General features: G+C 34.9%; 1 protein-coding gene across 2 annotated transcripts in view; it reads right to left on the reverse strand.

The window, feature by feature from the left end:
* The window catches only part of UBN2 (ubinuclein 2), a 101,187-nt gene that overhangs the window by 68,559 nt on the left and 7,499 nt on the right, over positions 1-25,129 (reverse strand). For both annotated transcript variants that reach the window (XR_012470067.1, XM_074193583.1), the window contains exons 2-3: positions 21,857-21,949; positions 887-985 (exon numbers count right to left, since the gene is read on the reverse strand). Coding sequence is in view for 1 of the 2 variants with exons in the window: in XM_074193583.1 (XP_074049684.1) it covers positions 887-985; positions 21,857-21,949 (192 nt within the window). In the remaining variant the exon portion in view is untranslated. The remainder of the gene's footprint in view (positions 1-886; positions 986-21,856; positions 21,950-25,129) is intronic.

A 25,129-nucleotide genomic window follows, 5' to 3' on the forward strand; every position in this document is an offset into this window, starting at 1 on the left:
GTAGAAATAGAGATGTCATAAAGATAAATAAGCCCTACCAAAAGATTAAATATATGGAGTACTGTGAATAAGGAAATCAAGAATGACAAGGAAATGTTTAGCCAGGATGATTGGGAGGGTGATGACAGTGCAAATATTTGACTCCCCTGGAGGGCTTATTAAAATATTTCTTGTTCTTGCTGTTTGTCCTTAGTTCACAAAGAAGACATCAGGAGGGTAATAAATTGACTTGCAAGTGAAATGGATATAAGTGAGAGTTGTACAGAAAAATAAATTCATAGATCATAGGTTAATAACTCCTCTTTTAAGTGAAGTTACAACAAAAGAGACTTTTCTCCCCATCAAAACCAGCTTCATGAATTTTCTCAATGAAAATACCTACTTAATTCTCCAGAAGTCATATCAGGATTTTCTTCCATAAAGAGTATGCACTATGGAAATATATACATATACATACATGTATATATACATATACACATATATATGGAGTCTGAATACAGAACAAAGCTTACTATTTTCAATTTTTAAAATTTGTTTTAGGTAGTATGTTTTTTTCCCCTCTCTTTTTTTCCCCCTTTTTGATTTGATTCTTCTTTCTCAACATGAGTTATATGGATATCTATTCAGTGCACTCATATATACAATGTACTCATATATACAATGTATACAATCATATATACCTTGGATAGGATCAGTCTTTTAGAATTAAAAACAACTTGAACATTTTCCTAGTTAAATGTTAAATCTCGAAATTGGAAGTTAAAGATTTCTTTTTATTACAGAGAGCAGTAGGGTGACAATGAAAATGTTTTAAATTAGTATTTTCCCTATATTTCACCAAACTTATGGAAACAATAAAATATCTGGGAAGAGAAGAATTACTCACAGCCTCAGAGTTATCGATGAAAGGATCTGTCTCATCATAGCCAAAACCTATATCAATTAGGTCTTGTGGACGATCTTTTCGGTGTTTAGATTTCATGCCCTGCAAAAAACAATTTAGGTTAATCAATTCTAGATCTACATTTATTGCCCCAAAAAATCCATAAAAGCAATATAGCCTGCATCTATATTTTTTCATATAATGATTTTACAAAGTCTTCTAATCTTGTCATAGTGGTTCATACATTTAAAAATATTTTCTATTTAAACATTTTTTTGAAAAATGATATCCTGGGGGTGCAGCCAAGATGGCAGTGTAAAGGCAGCATTTCCCAGAAACCCCACCCCAACTCCAAAAGCGAACAAATAATGGCTCTAGCCAAAATCCAGAGGGGCAGAAACCACATGAAAATTGAGTGATACATTTTCCCAGTCCAAGATAACTTAAGTTCCATGGGAAAGGTGTGTTTCACCAATCCTGAGGGTTGGAAAAAAGCCATGGCAACAGCGCAGCCCAGCACAATAAGGAGGTCAGGGGGAGATTTCTGAAATATCTCTTGCTTTCCCTGGGCAGGGCTCTGCTGTTTGTCCACACTCAGATCCAAGTTGTAGTTTGGTCTTCCATACTGAGATAGCAGGGGCCCCTCCTCACAGCTCCAGGGCAGAGGAGAGTGCAGGTGGTCATCTACATATTAAAGCACAGACAAGAGAGCACAAGACCTTGGAGGAATAAAGGTTGAAGTGGGGTACACCCAAAAAACCTCCAAAACAGATGTCCCAATTACACTCAAAAGCTCATGAAACACCCCAAAACCAGGCACAGGCTGGGGAAATGAGTAAACAGAGAAAAAAGAGGAACACCATTGAGAAATACACTATGATCCCAAGACTCCTCCTCAAACTGAAGATGAGAAAGAACAAGCTCCTGCATCTAAAGACTCCATGAAAAAACAAAGTTGGGCTCAGGCCATGACAGAACTCAAAAAGGATTTTGAAAATCAAGTATGGGAGATAGAAGAAAAATTGGGAAATGAGAGAGATGCAAGAAAAACATAAAAAAAGAAGTCAGTAACTTAGTCAAGGAGATCCAAAAAAATATTGAAGAAAATAGCATGTTAAAAACCAGCATAGGTCAAATGAATAAAACAGTTCAAAAAGTCATTGAGGAGGAGAATGCATTACTGGCCAGATGGAAAAGGAGATAAGAAAGCTCTCTGAGTAAAACACATCCTTTAAGGGGCGGCTAGGTGGCGTAGTGGATAAAGCACCGGCCCTGGAGTCAGGAGTACCTGGGTTCAAATCTGGTTTCAGACACTTAATAATTACCTGGCTGTGTGGCCTTGGGCAAGCCATTTAACCCGTTTGCCTTGCAAAAACCTAAAAAAACAAAACAAAACAAAACAAAAAACCCCACATCCTTCAGATGTAGAATGGAGCTAAAGAAGCTGATGACTTTAGGAGAAGTCAAGACACAATACTTCAACACAGAATGAAAAATTAGAAGAAAATGTGAAACATCTCATCTCACTGCTCTGCTTAGAGAAATGCAAATTAAAGCTTCTCTGAGGTACCACCTCACACCTCTCAGACTGGCCAATATGACCAGTAAGGATAATGATTATTGTTGGAAGGGTTGTAGGAAATGTGGGACACTATTACACTGTTGGTGGAGCTGTGAACTCATCCAACATTTCTGGAGAGAAATTTGGAACTATACCCAAAGGGCAACAAAAAATGAGCATACCCTTTGATCCAGCAATGCCACTACTGGGTCTATACCCAGAAGAGATGATGAAAAAGGGTAAACATCACTTGTACAAAAAATATTCATAGCAGCCCTGTTTGTGGTGGCAAAGAACTGGAAATCAAGTAAATGTCCTTCAATTGAGGAATGGCTTAAGCAAACTATTAGAAACCAGGAGGGATGGGAATCCAGGGAAGTTTGGAGGGATTTGCATTAACTGATGCTGAGTGAGATGAGCAGAACCAGAAGAACACTGTACACTCTATAGCAGCAGCATGGGGGTATTCAACCTTGATGGACTTGCTTATTCCATCATTGAAACGATCAGGAACAATTTTGAGCTGTCTGCAATGGAGAATACCATCTGTATACAGATAAAGGGCTGTGGTGTTTGAACTAAGTTCAAGGACTATTCCCTTTAATTAAAAAAAAAACCAGATTATCTTATTGTCTGATCTTGTTATCTTGTATATTTTTTGTTTCTTTGTTAAGGATAAGATTTCTCTATCATCACACTCAATTTGGATCAATGTACAACATGGAACCAAAGTAAAGACTGACAGATTGCTTTTTGGGGGGGGTAAGATTGGGAAAAAAATTGTAAAATCTTTAAGGAAAAAAAAAAAAGAAAAATGCTTAATCTAGTTCAAAATGTCCAAAAAAAACCAAACAAACTGATCTGGAAAACAGATTCAGGAAAGATAATTTTAAAATTATTGGGATACCTCAAAGTCATGATCAGGAAAAGATCTTTGACCTCATTTTTAAAGATATCCTACAGGAAAATTGCCCCAATATCCTAGAAGCAGAGGGCAAATTAGAAATTGAGAGAATCCACTGATCTCCCCTTGGAAAGAGATCAAAAAAGAAACCAACCCCCAGGAATAGTATAGCCAGAACTCCCAAGTCAAAGAGAAAATATTACAAGCAGTCAGGACACAATTCAAATATCATGGAGCCAGGATCACACAGGACTTAGCAGCAACTACATTAAGGGCTCATAGGGCTTGGAATATAATATTGTGTTAGGCAAAGAGCTTGGAACACAACTGAGAATCAACTACCCAGCAAAACTGAACATCCTCTTCCAGGGGAAATGTTGGACTTTCAATGAGCCAGGGGAATTTCAAATGTTCCTGTTGAAACAACCAGAGCTGAACAGAAAGTTTGACCTTCAAATACAGGACTCAGGTTGAGCATAGAGACTGGAGGAGAAGGGTAAAATATGAGTGACTAAAAAAAAAAAAAATGATACTGATAATACTGAAATGAACCTTCTCATTTAATAGAGCAGGAAGAAGGAGCTTTTATAGATGAAGCACAGAAGAGAGTTCAATTTGAAGATATACGGTAAAAATGGAGTCAATGGCTAAAAGGGAAATGTACTGGGAGAAGTGGAATATGCTAAGATATTTTGTATAAAAGATATATATATATTTTTTACAATGATATGGGAGGGGGAAGGCGAAGGGGAATGAGGAAACCTTCACTCATCAGAAATGGCTCAGAGAGGAAACAACATACACACTCAATAAGGTAGGGACAACTAGAGTAAAAAGGAAAGAAGGGGGAAGGGAGAAAGGGGCGATGTGGATGATTAAAGGAGAGGGTAGATCATAGGAGAGAACAGTCAGCTAAAACACATTTTCTTTTTTACTTCATGCAAGGGGTTGGGATTGGGTGGCTTGTCCGGGACCACAGGACTGGTATGTGAATACAGGACCTCTCGGCCCTAGGGCTGGTGATCAGTCCGCTGCGCTACTCAGCTACCCTACAGCACATTTTAGAAGAGGGACAGAGTGAAAGGAGAGAGAAAATATAATAGATGATGGTGGGGAGGAATGGATGGAGGGAATTATAATCAGCAACAGTACAAAAATATGGAAGTAACTTTTATGATAGACTTATCATAAAGAATGTGACCCACCTGAGACAGAGCTGATAAGTATCAGAACACAGATTGAAACATTTTTTTTCTCTTTACTTTATTTCTCATGAAGGTCTATATTTTCTGGGGGGAGGGGTATTATGTTTACTCTTAAACAAGAATATTTAGTAATGTATTAAAAAAAATCACTTGTACAAAAATATTCACAGCACCCCTGTTTGTGGTGGCAAAGAATTAGAAATTAATGTAAATGTCCTTCAGTTGGGGAATGGCTTAACAAAATGTGCTATATGTATGTCACTGGACCACTATTGTTCTATTAGAAACCAGGAGGGATGGGAATTCAGGGGAGCCCTGAAAGATATGTATGGACTGATGCTGAGCAAGATGAGCAGAACCAGAGGAACAGTGTGCACCCTGGCTGCAACATGGAGGTGATGACCAGCCTTGATGGACTTGCTCATTCCATTAGTGCAACAATCAGGAATAATACTTTATTTTTCTTCCTTAGGGATATGATTTCTCTCTAACCACATTCAATTTAGATCAATGTATACCACAGAAACAATGTAAAGACTAACAGACTACCTTCGGGGGGAGGGGGGGGAGAAGCAAGATTAGGGAAAAAAATTGCAAAAAATTCAAAATAAGTTAAACAAGAAAAAAAAAAAGAAAAATGATGTTCAAGTTTGGATGAATAAAAACAAATTTTATATAAGCATAAAACCAGAATTTGAGGAAAGATATTTAAAGCATAAGTCTTGATCCTAAATAAAAACTAATCCAGTTAAATCTCATGTCTACAGACTTAATGAAGAAGGGAAGTTTCAAGCAAAGTGCTCAGGTGAAGAAAAGTATTGGTAGAAATTATAGAAGATCTTCACACTAAAATTTTAAAAAAAATCACTGCTGACAAACTTTAAGGCAACGTCTCATTGGCATCATTCAAAACTAAAGCAAAGAGGATTATTCCATCAAAGTGTATCTCTCCTTCCTTCTATCAATCCACTCTAGCTGAAAACATAATAAATTCCATTAAATTATTAATTATATTATTAATATAAGTATCTTAAAAATCCTACCATTCAATTTACTTGAACATTAAGGGCTGATTAAACTTCAAAACTTAACGTGCTGGGAATACAAAAACATAAAACAAAAATGACTCTGCTCCCAATCAGCTTACATTCTGGTGGGTGGACTACCACATCTACAAAATTAAATAAATACAAAATTGATCCAATTAGTTCTGTTTCTCTTCACCTCTCTTAAGTTTCCCTGATTTCACTCATTAGCCATTCATTATCACAATTATTATTCAATATTGTGGTATTTAAATGTGATGCAGTACGATTGTTCTGTTAGAAATCATGAGGACCAGGACTTCAGAAAAGCTTGGAAAAACTTGCATGAACTGATGCTTAGTTAAGTGAGCAGAACAGAAGAACATTGTAAACATTAACAGCAACATTGTGTGATGATCAGCTATGATGAACTTGCTGGTCTCAAAAGCACAATAATCAAAAACAATTCTAAATGACTTGTGATGGAAAATACCCTTCATATTCAGAGAAGGAACTATGAAGGCTGCATACAAACCAAAGCTTACTATTTTCAATTTTTAAAATTGTCTTATGTATAATGGTTTTTCCCCCTCTCGTGTTTTTTTTCCCTTTTTGATTTGATTCTTCTTTCACAAAATGATTTATATGGATATATATTTAATATAGTTTTACATGTATAACTTATATTAGAATGCCTTCTGTCCAAGGAGGGAGAAAAATGTGAAACTGAAAACCTTACAAAAATTATTATTGAAAACTATTTTTGTATGTAATTGGAAAAAAAATAAAATATAAAGAAAATACAATCTAATCCCTACAAATTTAAGTCAAAGTACAAATCACAGAAATAATAAGAGGGAAAGACAATAATGAGACAACATAACAAAATTCATGAGATGTAGTCAAAACAGTATTTAGGGGATAATTCATATCACTAAAAACTTATATCTATAAAACAAAGAACAGATGCAACTAAAAATACTAGAAAAAGAAGAAATTAAAAATCACCAATTAGAACACCATATTGGAAATACTGAAAAACCAAAGGATTAATAAAATATCTAAAAGTTACTTATTTTGAAAAAAAGAATAAAATATATAAATCATTGGTTTATTGAACTTAAAAATGGAAAAGAGAAAACCATATTACTGATATAAAAAATTAAAGAGGTGAATTCACTACCAATGAAGAGGAAATTTTGAGCAATTATTAGTGCAATTTTGGTCAATAAATCTGACAATGTCATTGAAATGGATATATATTTACAAAAATGTAAATTGTTCAAATTAATACAAGTAATTAGAATACTTAAATAACCTCATCTTAGAAAAAGAAATTGAACAAATTATCAATGAAATCCCTAAGAAAAAATCCAAGCAAATTCTACCAAATATTTAAAGAAAAATTAATCCCAATACAGTATTAACTATTTGGAAAAATAGGCAAATAAAGTCCTATCAAATTCCTTTTATGACAGAAATATGGTGCTAATATCTAACGTAAGAAGAACAAAAATAGAGAAATTAAGACCAATTTCCCTAATGAATATTTAAGAAAAAATTTTAAATAAAAATAAAATAAATCATATATATATATATATATATATATCTCAAAGATCATAAAGTATAACCTGATTCACTTTACAGCAGGCATGCAGAGCTAGTTTAATATTAGAAAAACAGCATAATTGATCATATCAATAACAAAACCAAAAGAAATCACGATTACCTCAATAAATGAAGGAAAAAGCTCTGCCAAAATATAACACCCATTCCTAATTTTTTTATACTCTTTTTTTCCAATTATGCATATAGTTTTCAGTACAACCCCCATTCCTATTCAATAACATTAGAGAACATAGGAATAAATGGATACATAATATCTATCTAAAACCATCAGCAAGTATTCTCTGTTAATGGGGTTGACAGGAAACCTTCCTAATAAAATCAGGAGTGAAGCAAGGATGTCTACTGTTTAATAGTCTACAAGAAATGCTAGCTATTGCAATAAGAAAAGAAAAATTAAGAATAAGATTAGGTTAGGTATTAACTCTGTAGATGATATGATGGAACACATAAAGAATCTTAGAGCAGCAACTAAAAAACAAATGGAAGGGGTGGCTAGGTGGCACAGTGGATAGAGCACCAAAACATTATTTTATAGATCTAGGAAAAATAATTAACAAAATTCATCTGGAAGAACAAAAGGTAAAGAATATCAACAGAATCTGCAATATGAAGAAAGGTGACCTAGTTGAACTAAATTTCAAACTATATTACAGTGGCAATCACTAAAACAATTCAGTAGTGGCTAAGAAATAGAGTGGTGGATCAGTGGAACAGATTAGATATATAATATTATGCTGCTATAAAGTGCAGTATTTGATAAATCCAAAAATTCAAGAACTGGGGACAAAAAAAACTTATATTTGACAAAATACTCTGGGAAAATTGGAAAACAATATATTAGAAACCAGGTATAAAACCAACATTTCACACCAAGAAGAGGTCAAAATGGGTACAAGATTTAGACAAGCTTATGATGCCATGAGCCAATAGGATGAAATAGTTTACCTGTCAGGTCTATGGATAAGGGAAGAATTTTCAACCGAAAAAGATATAGAGATCATTACATGATATAAAATGGATAATTTTGATCATATAACATTAAAAAGTTTTTGGCACAAACAATACCAATGCAACCAAAATTAGAAGGAAAGTAGAAAACTGGAGGGAAAATTTACAGCAGGTATCTCTGATGAAGGCCTCATTTCTCAAACAAGTCAAATTCATAAAAATACTAGGCTACTCAATTCTATACCAAAATAAGGTCAAAATAGGTACAGGATTTAGACATAAAGGGCGAAACCATAGACCAATTAATAGATCAAGAAATACTCTGTCAAATTTATTGGGGGGGGAGACATTGACTAAACAAGAAATAGAGGACATTATAAACTGCAAAAATGGATGATTTTGACTAAAATTAAAGTTTTTACACTAATAAAACCAATGCTGTTGAGATTAGAGGGAATAGAGAAAGCTGGGAAACAATTTTCATAGCTAGGAGTTCTGATAAAGGTCTCATTTCTAAAACATATAGAAGATTGAATCAAATTTTAAAAGGTTGGGGGCAGCTGGGTGGCGCAATGCACAGAGCACTGGTTCTGGAGTCGGGAGGACCTGAGTTCAAATCCAGTCTCAAACACTTAATAATTACCTAGCTGTGTGGCCTTGGGCAAGTCACTTAACCCCATTGCTTTAAATAAAAAAATTTTAAAAAAATAAATGGTCAAAGGACATGAACAGGCAGTTGTCAAATGAAGAAATTAAAGCTATATATAATCATATGAAAAAACATGTTCCATATATTGTTCTATTAGAAACCAGGAGGGACGGGGGATTTCAGGGAAGCCTGGAGGGATTTGCATGAACTGATGCTGAGTGAGATGAGCAGAACCAGAAAAACACAGTATACCCTAACAACAACATGGGAGTGATGTTCATAACATGCATTGGAAAAAATAAAATAAAATATCAATTGGGGAAAAAAATACTAGTCATTCTCCAAATGATAAAATTGGTTAAAGGATATAAATAGTTTTCAGACTTAAAAAAATCAAAGCTATATCTAGACATATGAATAAAATGCTTTCAAACACTATTAATTAGAGAAATGTGAATTAAAACAACTCTGAAGTACCAACTCATTCCTATCAGATTGGCTAATGTGACAGAAAACAAAAGAAAGTGATAAATGTAAAGAGGATGTGGGTAAACTGGGACACCAATGCACTAACAGTGGAGTTATGAACATAATAATATTATCATTATGGGGAGCAATATAAAATTGTGCATATCCTTTGATCCAGTTATAGTATCCCTAAAAAAAATCTTTTTTAAAAGGGAAAAGAACCTATAGATACAAAACTGTTTATAGCATCTCCTTTTTGTAGTGATGAAATATTGGAAATTGAGGGAATGATAATAAGTGGGGAAATGGATGAAAGTATTATAATATATAGATTATAATGAAATATTTATGGGTCATAAGAAATGACAAGCAGAATGATTTCAGAAAAACCTGGAAAGATCTACATGAATTGATACAGAATGAAATGAGCAGAGAACAAGTAAAACATTGTACACAGGAATAGCAATATTATATAATGAAGAGTTGTGAATGACTTAACTGTTCTCAGCAATAAAAAAGACAATGTCAAAAGACTCATGGTAAAAAATACTTATCCACTTCCAGAAAAAGAACTGATGGCATCTGAATACATACTAGAGCACACTATTTTTCTCTTTCTTTCCTTTTCCTTTCTCTTTGTTTTCTTTTCCTTTCAATCTTTCTTGTTTTTTTCCCATAAAATGATTAATATGAAATGTTTTATATGATTGCACATATTTAATCTGTATCAGATTGCTTACTATTTCAGGGAGAGGAAAGGGGAGGAAGGGAAGAATAGAATATCAAACTCAAAATTTTAAAAAAATGTTAAAAACTGTTTTTACATGAAATTGGGGGAAAATAAAACTTTTTAAAAAAATAAGATCCTAAGTTCCTTGAAGGCAGGGCTTGCCTTTTTCTCTAGTAAAATGTCTAGCAAGTAGCAAACAATAATTTTTTTTTAAAATTGATGTGGAGGGGTGGCTAGGTGGCACAGTAGATAAAGCACCAGCCCTGGAGTCAGGAGTACCTGGGTTCAAATCCAGTGTCAGACACTTAATAATTACCTAGCTGTGTGGCCTTGGGCAAGCCACTTAACCCCGTTTGCCTTGCAAAAAACAAACCAAAAAAAAAAAACCCCCATAAAATTGATGTGGAGTGTAGGATGTTAAGTCTAGTACCTCTGGTATTAAGGGCTACTTTTTCAGATCTGCTTTCCACTTTGGATGTCCACCTGGTTCACCTAACTCTCACCTGGGGCTCCAAGTAGCTGCAGCATGTACAACAGTCACACCTCAGTAAGCCATTTCCAGAAGACAGACAAAACTAGTTTGAAGGTAACCATGGGGGTCTCAAACTAATTGGTGACTTGGGGGGGGGGGTGTTTATCTCAAGCATGTGAAGAGTTCTTCTGGCAAAATAGGCAGACAAGAACAATTTGTCCCAACAGCCATGCTGGCAGCTGAAAGACCTGCTGTGGAATGTTCAGTCCTTGGTTATAGATCGAAGACACCAACAATATCCACTGCATCCTGAGCCATTCCCAGTAATCTTGATTTTTGTCTTGCACTGGACTATGATGACTCTGGAACAGAGAGCAAAGCTGATGACTTTGAGTCACTGCCTCACTTGAATTCATTTACTCTTGAGTCAATGGTATCCCATACCATTTTTACCCATCTCAAAGTCCTGTGGCAAACAGATAAGTGACAAAGCAGCTGGGAGCTGCTGTCAAAACACTGAAACAGCACTGAAATTTGGCAGCCCTCTTTAAAAATTGCACTTTTATCTCCTGATGTGAAGACAGGACTAGAAAAGATGTCCCTAAAATTGTCTATTTCACCCAACCTTAGCTTGTTTGCCAAAGCAGGTGGGGAGTCTACCTTGCAGCCATGAAGATGATTCCACTCCCCATGGTACATGGAATATGAGTACTCTTATGAACAACACAAAATCCAGATGACCCAGAAAGATGGGACAGCTCTCAGCAAATACCTATCCAAATAGCAGCCCTGAGTAAAAGGAAGGCCAGTTTACCTGAGTCAGAGCTGGCTACACAATGTTCTGGAGTAGCAGCATTGAAGGGGAAGAACATGAAGCTGGAGCAGGTTTTGCAACCAAACTAATCTAGTCAACAAGCCTGTATGCCTGCTAGCAGTAGAGAAGGAGATTCATGACAATGCAAAGGTCTCCTGTAGCAAAGTACCATGCCATATATCATCATTGGAGATTCCCACCATGACAAACCTTGATGTGGTCAAAGAAAAATGTTATGAAGACCTGAAGATCCTCATCATCAATATACCAAAAGAGAATAAGTTTATAATTCTATGTGATTCCCTGCCAGAGTAGGCACAAACTATCAGATATGGCAGGGAGTCCTGAGGAGGACTGAAGAAGGAAAATGCACTATCAACAATCACTTAAGACTTAAGACTTGTGCAGGCTTATGACCTTCTCATCACCAACACTGCTTTCTCTTTACCTAAATAATGAAATTTCATAGATACACCCTTGCAGCAAACATTGGCATTTAATATATGTCATTTAAGGAGAACTACACCAGTCAAAGGATTATCAACTCCAAACTCAATACTGGCATTCAACAAAAGCAACAGCAACAAGGTAAAAAATAAATGACTACCAGAAGACCTAACGTCAACAGAATAGAGCATTTCTCTATGCATTAACCTTATAAATTTGGAGTAAAAACTGGGCCAACATATAGTTGGCAATAGTGGAACAGAAAAGGAGTTGGCAGATTTCAGAGATTTGTTGTATTTATTCATCTGATTCAGAACACTCAAAAACATCAAAGCTGGTTTTATGAAAATGAGGGGAAAATTCAGAAGCTGCTAACTGAAAAATGAGAACTCCATGGGTATTACCAGTAATATAGTTCATTCATCTCTAAGAAGGTAGGATTTAACTCATCCATCTCTAAGAAGGCAAGCATTTAACTCAATCAAAAGAAAAGTGCAAGTAAAACTTAGAGAGATGCAGGATTCTTGGCTCAGTAAGAAGGTAGATAAAATTTGTATGCTGAGAGTAACAATCCAAAGTACTTTTATGATGCCCTGAAGGATATCTATGAAATAAAGACAAATGCTGCATCTCAACTACTCAGTGCTGATGGAGCTATATTGATTAGTGATAAGGACATGATCCTAGGGAGATGGGTTGAACACTTTCATGGTATTCTCAACAGTCATCAGTTGATGTTGAAGACAATGACTTCGGGTTGAAGTCAATCCTTTTCTAGCCAAACTTCCGAAAGAAGAAGAGGTTTACAATATCCTCAGGTTTCTTCTGTGTGACAAAGCAACTGGTATTGATTCTATTTCAGCTGAGATTTAGAAGGCAGGGGAGGGGGTCTACTGCTCATACAAAAGCTGATGGAAATTGCTTGACTTATATGGCAAGAGGATATTATCCTCCAGGAGTTCAAGGATGGCTCCACTGTCCATCTCTATAAAGGAAAGGGTTGTTCTGTGACAACTATGGTGGGAATTAGGAATGGGAGGTCCTCTCTCTTAATCACTGCCAACAAAATTCTTGCCAGTCTTCCTTAATAGGCTCATTTTTCACCTAGAAGAGGGAGAATCAATGTGGCTTCACAAAGTGCCCAGAAACAGTTGACATGGTGTTTACCACTTGACAACTCCAGAAGAAATCCAGGAGCAGAACAGGGGTCTGTACACATTTGCCAAATGATACTATCAGTTTCTAGGGCTTGTGAAAAATCAAGGCAAAATTTGGTATAGTATAGTAGTTTCATGACAGCTATTTGCCCTGGATAATGGATGATGCTCTCAAACACTTTCCCAATAGCCAATGGAATGAAACAGGGCTGTGTATTTGCTCTCATGCTTTTTTTAGCACAATGTTTTCTGTGATGTTGTTGGACATCGTCTATTAATAAATTATTTAACCTATAACAAGTCAAGACTGAAGTGGATGAGAGTTGTGTGCAAATTTCTATTGGCAGATGATGTTTCTCTCAATGCAGTTTCTGAGACTGAGATGCAAAAATATATGGAGTGATTCTCTGCTGCCTGTGCTAATTTTTGCCTGACACTTAACACCAAGAAAATAAAAGTTCTCCAGTAATTAGCACAACACAACACCATCCATTGACTGTAGCAAATGTAGCAACCACCACAGCAAATGAAGAAATTATGTATAAGGTAACTTACTCTGACAGTATACTTTTTCAGGGATGTCCATATAGAAGATGAGTATGATACATGCATTGCCAGAGTTAGTTCAGTATTTGGGAGGCTCTAAAGGAAAGTGTGGGAGAGAACAAATGGACTGCCTACCAAATTGAAGGTCTACAGAGCCACTATGCTAACCTCATTTGTTATATGCTTGTCAAACCTGAATAGTATATCCAGTACCATGTCAGTAAATGGAATCACTTCCATTTGAAATGCCTTAGGAAGATTCTGAAGACCACCTACCAAGAGAAAGTACCCAGAAACTGAGGTCCTATCTCAGAGCTGAGCAGCTGAGCTTTCAAACTACTGCACAGAGTGCAACTTTGATGGCTGGCTATGTTGTCTGAATGCCAAACATACATTTACCTAAAAGACTACTTTAGGGAGAATTCACACCAAAACAAATGCTCACATGGAAGTATAAGGACACTCTCAAGGTCTCAATTGTGAGACATGGAACACTGCCACAGGACCACCCTGAAATATATGCCTGTATCAAAGAAGGTGCTATACTCAATGAGCAAAGCAGAATTGCAATAACTCAAAAGAAAAGTGAGGCACAAATTTAGAGACATCTATCTCCATTACAAAGGTTCACATGGACTAGTAGCGCCTGACCTCTTGTAGAGTCTTCCATGTTCATGTTGGTCTAATCAGCCAGTCAGATACATTATACCTTGGCCTAAACATAGTAATGTCATTTTTGTACTCTTCAAGAACAAAGGACAACAACCACTAAATTGATCTGAAGAATGCATTGAAAGAAGAATTTTTAAAAAAGAAGAAAAAATGGAATCTATGACAACTGGGGAATGGCTGAGCAAACTGAGGTACAGGAATATATTTGTGGACCATACAAAATGATGGATATGACTTCAGAAAAGCAAGAGTATTATGAAATGAAGCAGAGTGAAAGTAAGCAGAACCAAAAGAATAAAGACAGAAACAATATAAAGAAAAGCATCTATATTTTTAGCACTAATTAATGCAATGACCAAACACAAATCCAAAAATGCTATCCTAACACATTAAATCCAACTCCTAATAAAAAAAAAGATATAGACAAAGGCATATATTTCTTAAAACGGTATTTAACAGATTCACTTTGCTTGCCTATACTCTTTTGTTTTATTTTAAGTTAAGAAATTCCTTAATTTTTTTTATTCCTGGTACTATCATAATTTACATGGCAATATATCTCTTGTAATGAAAAGATACAAAACTACAACATATAAAAGACTTCAAGAATGTACATCTATTTGACATTACATTAATCAATAGCTGAGCTTTTTGTAAACTGTGTTTATGACAGTACTGATAAAAAGAATTTGCTTGCTTAAGCAGAAGCAATTTTTTTCACTATGGATCACTGTTCCTTCTGTGGCAGATTTTTAAAGTTCCTATATGCATTTGAGATAACCTGATTTCTCAACAATTCATTCCCCTGCTAAAAACTAATCTTCTTCTGATAAGTTTTTAGAACCTTTTGTTCTCTATCTACCACTTCTACCACCAAGATTCATAATCAATATTATGGGACTGCCTGAACTCCTCTCACCAAAACTGTCTCCTTTCATGAGTCTAATTTTATTGCTGCTAACTACTCTAAATACCAAAATCATTATAACTCCCACTACAATTAAAATTTTCTCAAATTTTCTACCACCACCACCACACCACATTAAAATCTTTTTCTACTATCGTTGCCAGGATTACTCCCATAGTTGTCACTATCTTTACCAAAATCACCAGTCTCTACCTTCATAAATGCCTCTGCAAATACCACTACCACTACTGCCATCACCATCAATACCTACCTCTTCCATCAAAGTTTCCTCCATGATCAAACTTCCCCATAAACCATAACCCACAAAAATCACCCAAGCCACCTCCACAACTGTGAGTCAGCAAAGAAAATCTCTTACTCTGAAAGGATCTTTTTCAATTCAGAGTTATGTCTATTAATATTCTATTTGGAATATACATATATATATTTTTTATTTTTTTAGATTTTTTTTCAAGGCAATGGGGTTAAGTGGCTTGCCCAAGGCTACACAGCTAGGTGATTATTAAGTGTCTGAAACCGCATTTGAACACAGGTACTCCTGACTCCAAGGCCAGTGCTCTATCCACTGTGCCACCTAGCCACCCCTGGAATAAATATTTTGAAAACTATATCATGATCATCAAAAGTTACAAAATCAAAATCCTCTCCTTTCTATTCAAATTTCCTTTACTTCTATGGTTTCAATTCTGTTTTCTTTTTTCCCCTCTAATTTGACATTTTTTCCCAACTTACATGTAAAATATTTTAACTCTTTTTTTCCAAATTTTTGAGTTCTAAATTATTTTCCCCAAAAATGAAAAGACAAGCAATCTGATATAGATTATACATGTGCAGTCATGTAAAACACAGACAAAAAAACCAAGAAAAATAAAATTTTAAAAAAAGTAGCTTTGATCTGCATTCAGGCTCTAAAGTTCTTTCTCAAAGGAAATGGACCTTTCATCCTAAGACCTACAAAATTGTCTTGGATCATTATATTGCTAAGAATAGCTAAATTATTGAAAGTATATCATCATGCAATATTCCTATTGCTGTGTACAACATTTTCCTGCTTCTACTCATTTCACTTTGGATCAGTTCATGGAAGTCTTTCCATTCTACTCATCATTTCCTTTTTAAATTTTTTTAGGTTACTTAATAGTTTAAATTTTCCCCAGATACATATAAAAACAATTAACATCCATTTTTAAAATTTTTGAATTCTAAATTCTCTTCTTCCTCCCCACCCCCATCTATCCCCACCCCAGTCCATTGAGAAGGTATTCATTATAAGCTATACATGTGTAGTCATGTAAGATATTTCCATAATAGTCATGTTGTGAAAGAAAATATAGAACAAAAAAAAAAAAAAAACCACACACCTCAAGTAAAAGAAAGTAAAAAGTATGCTTCAAACCATCAGTTCTTTCTCTGGGGATGGATAGCATTTTTCATCCTAAATCCTTCAGAGTTGTCTTAGATTACTGTATTATTGAAAATAGCTAAATCATTCGTAGATGATCATCTTGCAGCATCAGTGCAACATTTTTTAAAGTATTCCATCACAATATACATCTTATTCAGTCATTCCAATTGATAGACATCCCCTCAACTTCCAATTCTTTGCCACCACTAAAAGAGTTGCAATAAATATTTTTGTACACATAGATCCTTTTCTTTTTGTTTTTTTTAATTACCTTTGGGATTCAGACCTAGTGATGCTATTGTTTGGGCAATAGGTATGCATTTTTTAATAGCCCTTTGGGCATAGTTTCAAATTGTTCTTCAGAATGGTTGATTCAGAATACAAACAGAACACTGACAGTACATTACTGACAGTACATTACTGTTTTAATTTTCCCACATTCAGGGTCAGCGAGGTGGTGCAATGGACAGAGTACCAGCCCTGGAGTCAGGAGGACATGAGTTCAAATCTGTTCTCAGACACTTTAATAATTGCTTAGCTGGTGTGATCTTGGGCAAGTCACTTACCCCACTTGCCTTGTTAACAAAAAATTCCCACATTCCTCCATCCTTTGCCATTTTCTTTTTCTTAATATTAGTCTATCTGACAGGTGTGAAGTATTAGGTCAGAGATTTAATTTGTATTTCTCTCATCAATAGTGATTTGGAGCATTTTTTCATGTGACTATAAATAGCCTTCATTACTTGGTCTGAAAGCTACCTGTTCACATCCCTTGAATATTAGTCAATTGAGAATGGCTCTTATTTTTATAATCTTGACTCAATTTTCTATTGATTAAGAAATTGAAGTTTTTATAAGAGAATTTATTATAATTTATAAGAGAAACTCACTGTAAAAAAAGAAATGATTACCAACTATGTCTTTCCCTCTATCCTATTTTCCACATTTATCTTACTCTTTTTACTTTGTTCATTCTCAAGTTTTGTTTCTGACTTTTACCTTCCCCAAACTGCCCTTTCTAACAGCTTTTGTATGAGCAGTGAGTGACCCCCCACTTTTTCATCCCTTCTTTTACTTTCTACTTTTCTAAAGATAGATTTCCACACTCAAAAGAGTATAACTATTATTTCCTCTTTGAGCCAATTCCAATGAGAATAAAGTTCAAGTGCTTCCCCCATTTTCCCCTCCACTGTAAAATCTCTTTCAGACCTTTTTTATATCAGAAAATTTATCCCATTTCACTCTCCCTTTCTCCTTCTCCCAATACATTCTTCTCTCTCATTCCTTATATTTTGTTTTTAGATCATCACACCATCACACCTCTGCTTTAACCTTATGGAATGGAATACCTTATGATTTTTCTTTCCTGTTTAGCTTTGCATGCTTCTTTTGAATTTCGTATTTGAAATTACAAAGAAAATTTTCTATTCAGCTCTGATTTTTTTTTTAAGATTTTTACAAGGCAAATAGGGATGCACCAAATGCACCACCCAGCTGCCCTGCTCTGCTATTTTTAACAAGAATGTTTGAAAGTTCTCAATTTCATTAAATGACTATTTTTTCCCCTGAAGTCTTATACTCAGTTTTGCTGAGAATGGTTAAATGGGTTAAATCTGATATTATCCAGAATGGGGTTCCTTGATATTTGAATTGTTTCTTACTGGCTGCTTCCAGTATTTACTCCTTGATTGGGAGGTATGGAATTTAACTATAATATTCTTGGGAGTTTTCATTTGGGGATCTCTTTCAGGAGGTGATTGTGGATTATTTCAATATCTATTTTACTTTCTGGTCCTAGGATATAAGGACAATTTTCTTTGATAATTTTTTGAAAGATGATGTCAGTTTCTCCAATGAGGTATTTCATATTTTCTTTTTTTTCATTCTTTTGGTTTTGTATCTTGACGTCTCAAAGTCATTGGCTTCTACTTCATCAATTCAAACTTTTAAGGAAATATTTTCTTCAATGAGCTTGTGACATCCTTTCTACTTTTTAAGGAGTTCTTCTCTTTTCAGTGAATTTTTGTAAACCTTTTTTCACTTGATTAATTCTACTTTTCAAGGAATTCTTTTCACTGGATTTTTTGTGCCTCATATTATTTGGCCTATTCTGTTTTTTAAGATGTTATTTTCTTCAATATTTTTTGTGCCTTTTTTACAAGATATTGCCTCTTTTTTTCATGATTTCCTTGCATCACTCCTTGAGAGCAAAGACCTCTATATTTGGTAGGCATGTGGCAGGTATCTGATAAATGTGTTGACCCAATGATTAAAGATCTATCCTCTCATCATTCACACAAAATCAGCCACTTCCTTTAGAACAATTTTAATAAATCCAAGTTGTGTAGAAGATTGATTAATTAAAACTTTAAACACTCTGCCCTTAATAACTTGCTTAACCATGAAATGACTAAGATGCCATTATATGTCAATTAGAAGAATTAAGAATTTCAACAATCCAAACTCCTTTAAGCATGCTTTGACACCTAAAGTGCTATATACCCTTTAGAACTAGTCACCTAGCAGGATACATATATACCCACATACACAGAATGTACAGGTAATAAATTCACTTTTTAGAATTTTGGAACTGCCCTTAGAGACAGTTTAAGAGTCAAAGAAAACCAATTACATTAATTTATGATTACACATCTTTTTTATTTGATTACCTTCTTGATTCACCAGATTTGTCTACTAAAAATGCCTTCTGGCCCCCTTTAGAAAATCAAATGCACTCAAAAGTTGACAAATTATCACACAGAAGCTATTCAAAAATGATGTGCCATAGGCAATGACATCAGTTCAAAAAGGAACTCCAAGTAATTTGGAATTACACCCAAAGGACAATAAAATTGTACATACTCTTTGATCCAGAAATATCACTAACTAGGTCTGTATTCCAAAGAGATCATAAAAAAGGGTAAAAAACACATAATTATAAACTTTTTTTGAAATGGAAAAAATTCAATTAGTTTTATATTATTCAGCAATTGATGTCTAGTAAGAGTTAAGTACTGAACAAGTATAATGCCTTTTCTCCTCAAAATATTAACAATCACTATCTTATTTACAGTTAACAGTTATTATTATTATTTATTAACAGTAGCATTACCTTATCTTAATAGCAACATAAAGGAAATCAAGACATAAGAAAGCAAGGCAGCACAGGCCAAAAACCACCAACTGGCTCGAAGAGTTTTCTTTTTTTTAGGTTTTTGCAAGGCAAATGGGGTTAAGTGGCTTGCCCAAAGCCACACAGCTAGGTAATTATTAAGTGTCTGAGACCAGATTTGAACCCAGGTACTCCTGACTCCAGGGCCACTGCTTTATCCACTGCGCCACCTAGCCACCCCTCGAAGAGTTTTCAACTTTTACCACCACTCATTTCCTACCACTACTTTTATTATGTCTCAGTTCCTCTGAGGTCCTTTCCATTCTGAGGTCCCTTCCAATATTATGATTCTATAGAACCATCTAAGGTTGAATCATAGCCTTTCTTCCCATAGCATTTACAGTAAGGGAGAAAATATTCCTTTGCAATGGTTAACCTGCTATTTGCTAGTTCAAGAAATAGTTGTGTGTTTACTTAGAATGTCAGCCACCTCCCAAACACATTCTCAAAATCGCCATCTAGATTTTTTGAAAAACCTGTGTAGCTCAATAGTCGCATCACCAAAAGGGACTTAACTAGAAGATCTACACTAGCAAAACATTCCAAATTGAATATACTCCCCCTAAGTATCTTCTTTCCATTTTTATGAGACTTTTACTACAGATGATGTGAACACTCTTCATAGGTTCTATTTATTTAACTCTCTTAAATTCCCTTCTCAATTTTCACTGACACTCCTTTGAAATGCATAACACAAAATTTATGGTAGTGTATCATGGGGGGAAGAAAAACAGATGATTCCAAGAATATAAATATTCCAACCAAGATATACTAAATGAAAAAAAATGACAGAATGGCTCTCTGAAGCAAATAGTATATACAGACTGCATTATGGAATGGAGGATAGAACAGAGATCTTGGAGGAGACATGATTTTGAATACATTTAAACACCATGAAGGAATATAAGCAAAAATTTCTGCCATTCTCCTTCTCCAAACAAAAAAGTTAAAAACAAAAAAAAAACTTCAGCCCAAAACTGAAACATTCCAATTTAACCACATTTTTGTATATCCCCCAACTTTGCCATTATCAGAAGGAAAAATGTTTATTAGCCAGAGTACAAAATAGCTTTTCAAAAAAATAAAGGCTACATATAAAATGTGAAGGTTGAGTTAGAGGATCTCTAAACTTCCCTCCAGTTTTGAATTCTATAGTTCTTTGTGTGCAGGATTGGGAATCTCCTGTTCCTAGAGAAGTTTTTCAAAGCTACATAGCCCCTGGTAAGCACAAAGTCCAAGAAAGTAAAATAGTGTCTCCAAATATTCAAGTGGTAGTAAAATATTACACTTCTAAGGAAACTGCCATTTGAACACTCAATTACTCTTAGTCCTTGTTATCACAGAGGTTCACACAAACCAACCAAATGATTACCAGAGTGCATTACACAATTATGTTTATTATAACATGCTGTCCAAAGTATCATTCTAACTTGCCTTTACCAGAATTATTTCACTCTTGACCTGCTTTTTAGGAAACAGGATTGTTGGAGATGGTCTGGCTGCTGCAGGATTCTCTTGGTCTTAAATTGATTTTGCTTCCTCCCATATCAGCAAGGTAATATGGCACTTCATCAATGTAGGGCAATCACTATCATGTGATAATTGGCTACAGAATATAATGAGTTTATATAACCTGTCTCTGATGGACTTATCATCAGTACCACCTTTTCTTTCAGATCTTCCACCTTTGACCTTACTCATCAGTATGTCCACATCAGCAAGATACCAAGGCACACTACCAATGCCAGGCAAACATCAGCATGTGATATTTGGTGAAAATCTGATAAATCTTATCCTTCTCACGATGGACTAATCATCAGTTTGGCCTTTCCTCTCAGATTTTCCTTGGTTTCTCTTCCTCCCATTTCAGCAAGACACCCTGGCACACCTCCAATACCAGGCAAGCATCAATATATGATATTCTGTGAAAACCTGATAAATCCTAACCTGTCTCATGATGGACTAATCATCACTTTGACCTTTCCACTCAGACCTTCCACTTTTGAGCTATACATCAGTATAGCATGATTGCAGCACATAGACACTAGGACAATGTCAGCTAACCACCCTTGGGATTATGCTACTCTGCTCTTGTTAGTAGATTCCCCAAATTTTTAGTTAGGCATCAAAGCTGAACACAGTTAATTATTATCTGTAATACCAAATTTATCTAAAGGTCAACCAGATAAGCAAGTAAATAAGGAAAATATCCAAATTCATCCATGGAATGATGATACTCACATATTTTGCTTCCAACTTCTTAGCCAACATTTCCACCTCATGCCTCTCTCGATGCTCATCATTAAACAGATCTTCTGAGTGATTGGGTTTCTTCTTTTGCAGCACAAATGAAAAAAGAAAAAGAAATTTATTAGCTTAATTTAAACAATGAGACTATATACTCTTGGACATTAGTGAAATTGAAATCTATTCCCCAAAGACTAATAAATCCTAAGCCTTCTAAGATATATTTGCTCAAAATAAACAATATTCTGAACAGTATTGTTTTCAGAGTTACTAGGTTTGGGATATTATATTCTGTTTCTTTGTGTAGTTCTCAAAGTAATGAAATTTTCAAAATAATCCTTTCCCAATAATCTGATTTAAATGGAGCAATGCAGAGATATAAAAATTAGACACAATTTCTATTTATTATTTCATTAACTAAAAGACAGGATTTTATCTAAGAAAATGCTTGCAAAAGAATACCCCTTGATTATTGAGATTTGCAATTATCCACATATAAATTATCTCCTCATGGACTTTTTGCAGTTCATATTCAATCTCAAGCTGCTACATCCTCTATCAACCAGCAAATATTTTATACTTCACTTCAGGCCTCCTCAGTCAATATAATTAAGAATTACATACATATGTGTATGTGTGTGTGTGTGTGTGTGTGTGTGTGTGTGTGTATATATATATATATATATATATATATATATATATATTTGGTTTTTGCAAGGTAATTGGGTTAAGTGATTTACCCAACCTCACATAGCTAAATATCAAGTGTCTGAGACCTGATTTGAACTCAGGTTCTACTGACTCCAGAGTCAGTGCTCTATCCACTGTACCCCCTAGCTGCACCCTAAGGCTAAGCAAGACAGAAGAGCAAATTTCCTGCAAACAAGAACAAAATTCTTAGATATTTTAAAACCAAGAGAAAATGGGGATTTTTGATTATTTGTGGTTTTGGATTATTTGAAACTATTTCATTCCTGTAGTATTAATGAAAGAAACTGATAATAATTAAGCTAAAACTTCAATAGCTTTACTTTGGGCTTTTTTTTAAAGCAAGTGTTTTCTCTCACAAACACCTTCTATTTCTTTTTTTTAAACACCTTCTATTTCTCTTAAAGTCACTATTGTTTGAGTTTGTTCTTCCAACAGGGAAATTATAAAGTATATTATCAGTAAACAAGAAAGGAGCTATTTTGTGGTAAGACAATGTTTTTTTCAGTTAACGATGGATAATTTTACAGAAGAAAAATTTTCAAAGGTAAGAAATTGTTTTGTTCTTTTGACTAAAAAGTCAGACACAAAAGAAACTCCTTCAGCGAAAACAAAGCACCAAGATGTATTTGCACATTCACTACTATTTTGCAATTTTGGTTGATAACTCAAGACAGATTAAAAGGAAGTGGAAAAAGTACTCAGAAAGTAGAAAATCTTCCATATGAGAGTAAACTAAAAAAGATTAAGATTCTCCAGATTAAAAGCCCAATGGTTAGGACAATGATATGATCAAAGTCAATGCAATATGAAAGAATATATATAGAGACTGTACTGATTTGATCCCTAAACTGCAGATCATAAGAACTAGGAGATCTTTCTCCAATCTTGAATGAATAAAAAACAAGTTATACTTAGACAGAAATTCAATTCATCAATCAGAAAATGCTTCAAGAAAGAACACTATAAAAAAGCAGAAAGGAGTTTGGCATATATATATCCTCTAGGTAGGGATAGGTACAGACTACTGCATATGCAATAAGAATTGTTTGCTTTATCAGTTGATGCCTGATTTTGCTCTTATTGTTTCCAGGGAGAACTCAATGGGGGAACCAGTGAGGAAGAGTGTAAGTTGGGAAACAAATGATGTAAATAAAGTCAAACTCCCAAAGGCATCAATTTTTTTAAAGGTCCAGAAAAAAGAAATTGAGAGGATGGTAGAAAGGTGCAAGATGAGCTAATTACACAGAAATTCCATTTAAATATCTTTCCATTGATCATACTGGAGTAACTATTAATTTACTTATGTTTTCACCTTTACATTACTGTCATTTCATCTCATGTTGGTTATTTAAGTATAATTTGGTCTCTAGCTTTACCTGAAGAAAGACCAGATTTAATCAAAGTTATAGATATTCACATTTCTAAATGTGAATCTAAATCTTCACTTTCCAAGTTTGAAATTATGGGGGCATCATCATGCCCCTTTCACACCGTTGTCAAAGTGCGGGACTATACAGGCCCCAGTAGCATTTCTTATGTGCTTTATTGTTCTTCAGTCCTGTCCAACTCTTCATGACCTCACTTGGGGTTTTCTTGGCCAAGATATTGGAATGGTTCATCAAATTCTTCTCCAGCTCATTTCTGAGACAAACAGGGTTAAGTGACTTGCCTAGAGTCACACAGCTAGTAAGTGCCTGAGGCCAGTTCTGAACTCCAATGTTCCTGACACCAAGTCTGGTGCTTTATCCACTGTGTCACCTAGCTGCCCCTTATGTACTACCAAATTTTAGTGCAAAGATAAGTACATAAATTTTCAGCAGAAACCAAACTGAGAAGGCATCCTTCAGAACTCAATCATTCTATGAAACTATCAGATAGGAATGCCCCACAGCATCTTAAAGACAACTTTTCTAGAGGTATTTATATTTTTTTTTGTACACTGTGTTCTAGTCAGACCATAATCCTAGCTCTTCAAATTTAAAACTCCATCTCTCACTTGTGTGTCTGCACAATCCATCTTCCTCTAAAATATAACTGGAATATATTTTCTCAATTCTACCACTCAAAATTTAGGCTCAGATTCTCTGAGTTGTTGGTACTCCCATGGCTAGGCTGTATTTCCCCAATAAGGAAGCAACCTGATCATAGCAAATCAAGAAAGCACATACTTTAAAAATACAACAGGACTTGTGTACTTTTAAAACAGAATTCATGATAAATTATTCCAGGATAGCAATCAAAAAACAAATAGTGTCCAGATAATTCAGACAGTATGATGTCTTTAAGTATTTTCTCTCAAATTCAAGCAGTCTATGAAAATCAGAGTAAGTGTGTAAGAAGATCACTGAGGGGGCAGCAAGGTGGCATAGTGGATAAAGCACCGGCCCTGGAATCAGGAGTACCTGGGTTCAAATCCGGTCTCAGACACTTAATAATTACCTAGCTGTGTGGCCTTGGGCAAGCCACTTAACCCCGTTTGCCTTGCAAAAACCTTAAAAAAAAAAAAAAGATCACTGAGGATAAGTCTAGTGTAGCCAGAAATATAACCACCTAGTA

The sequence above is a fragment of the Macrotis lagotis genome, chromosome 7, assembly GCF_037893015.1.
Source record: "Macrotis lagotis isolate mMagLag1 chromosome 7, bilby.v1.9.chrom.fasta, whole genome shotgun sequence".
In the NCBI taxonomy this organism is placed as follows: Eukaryota; Metazoa; Chordata; class Mammalia; order Peramelemorphia; family Peramelidae; genus Macrotis; species Macrotis lagotis.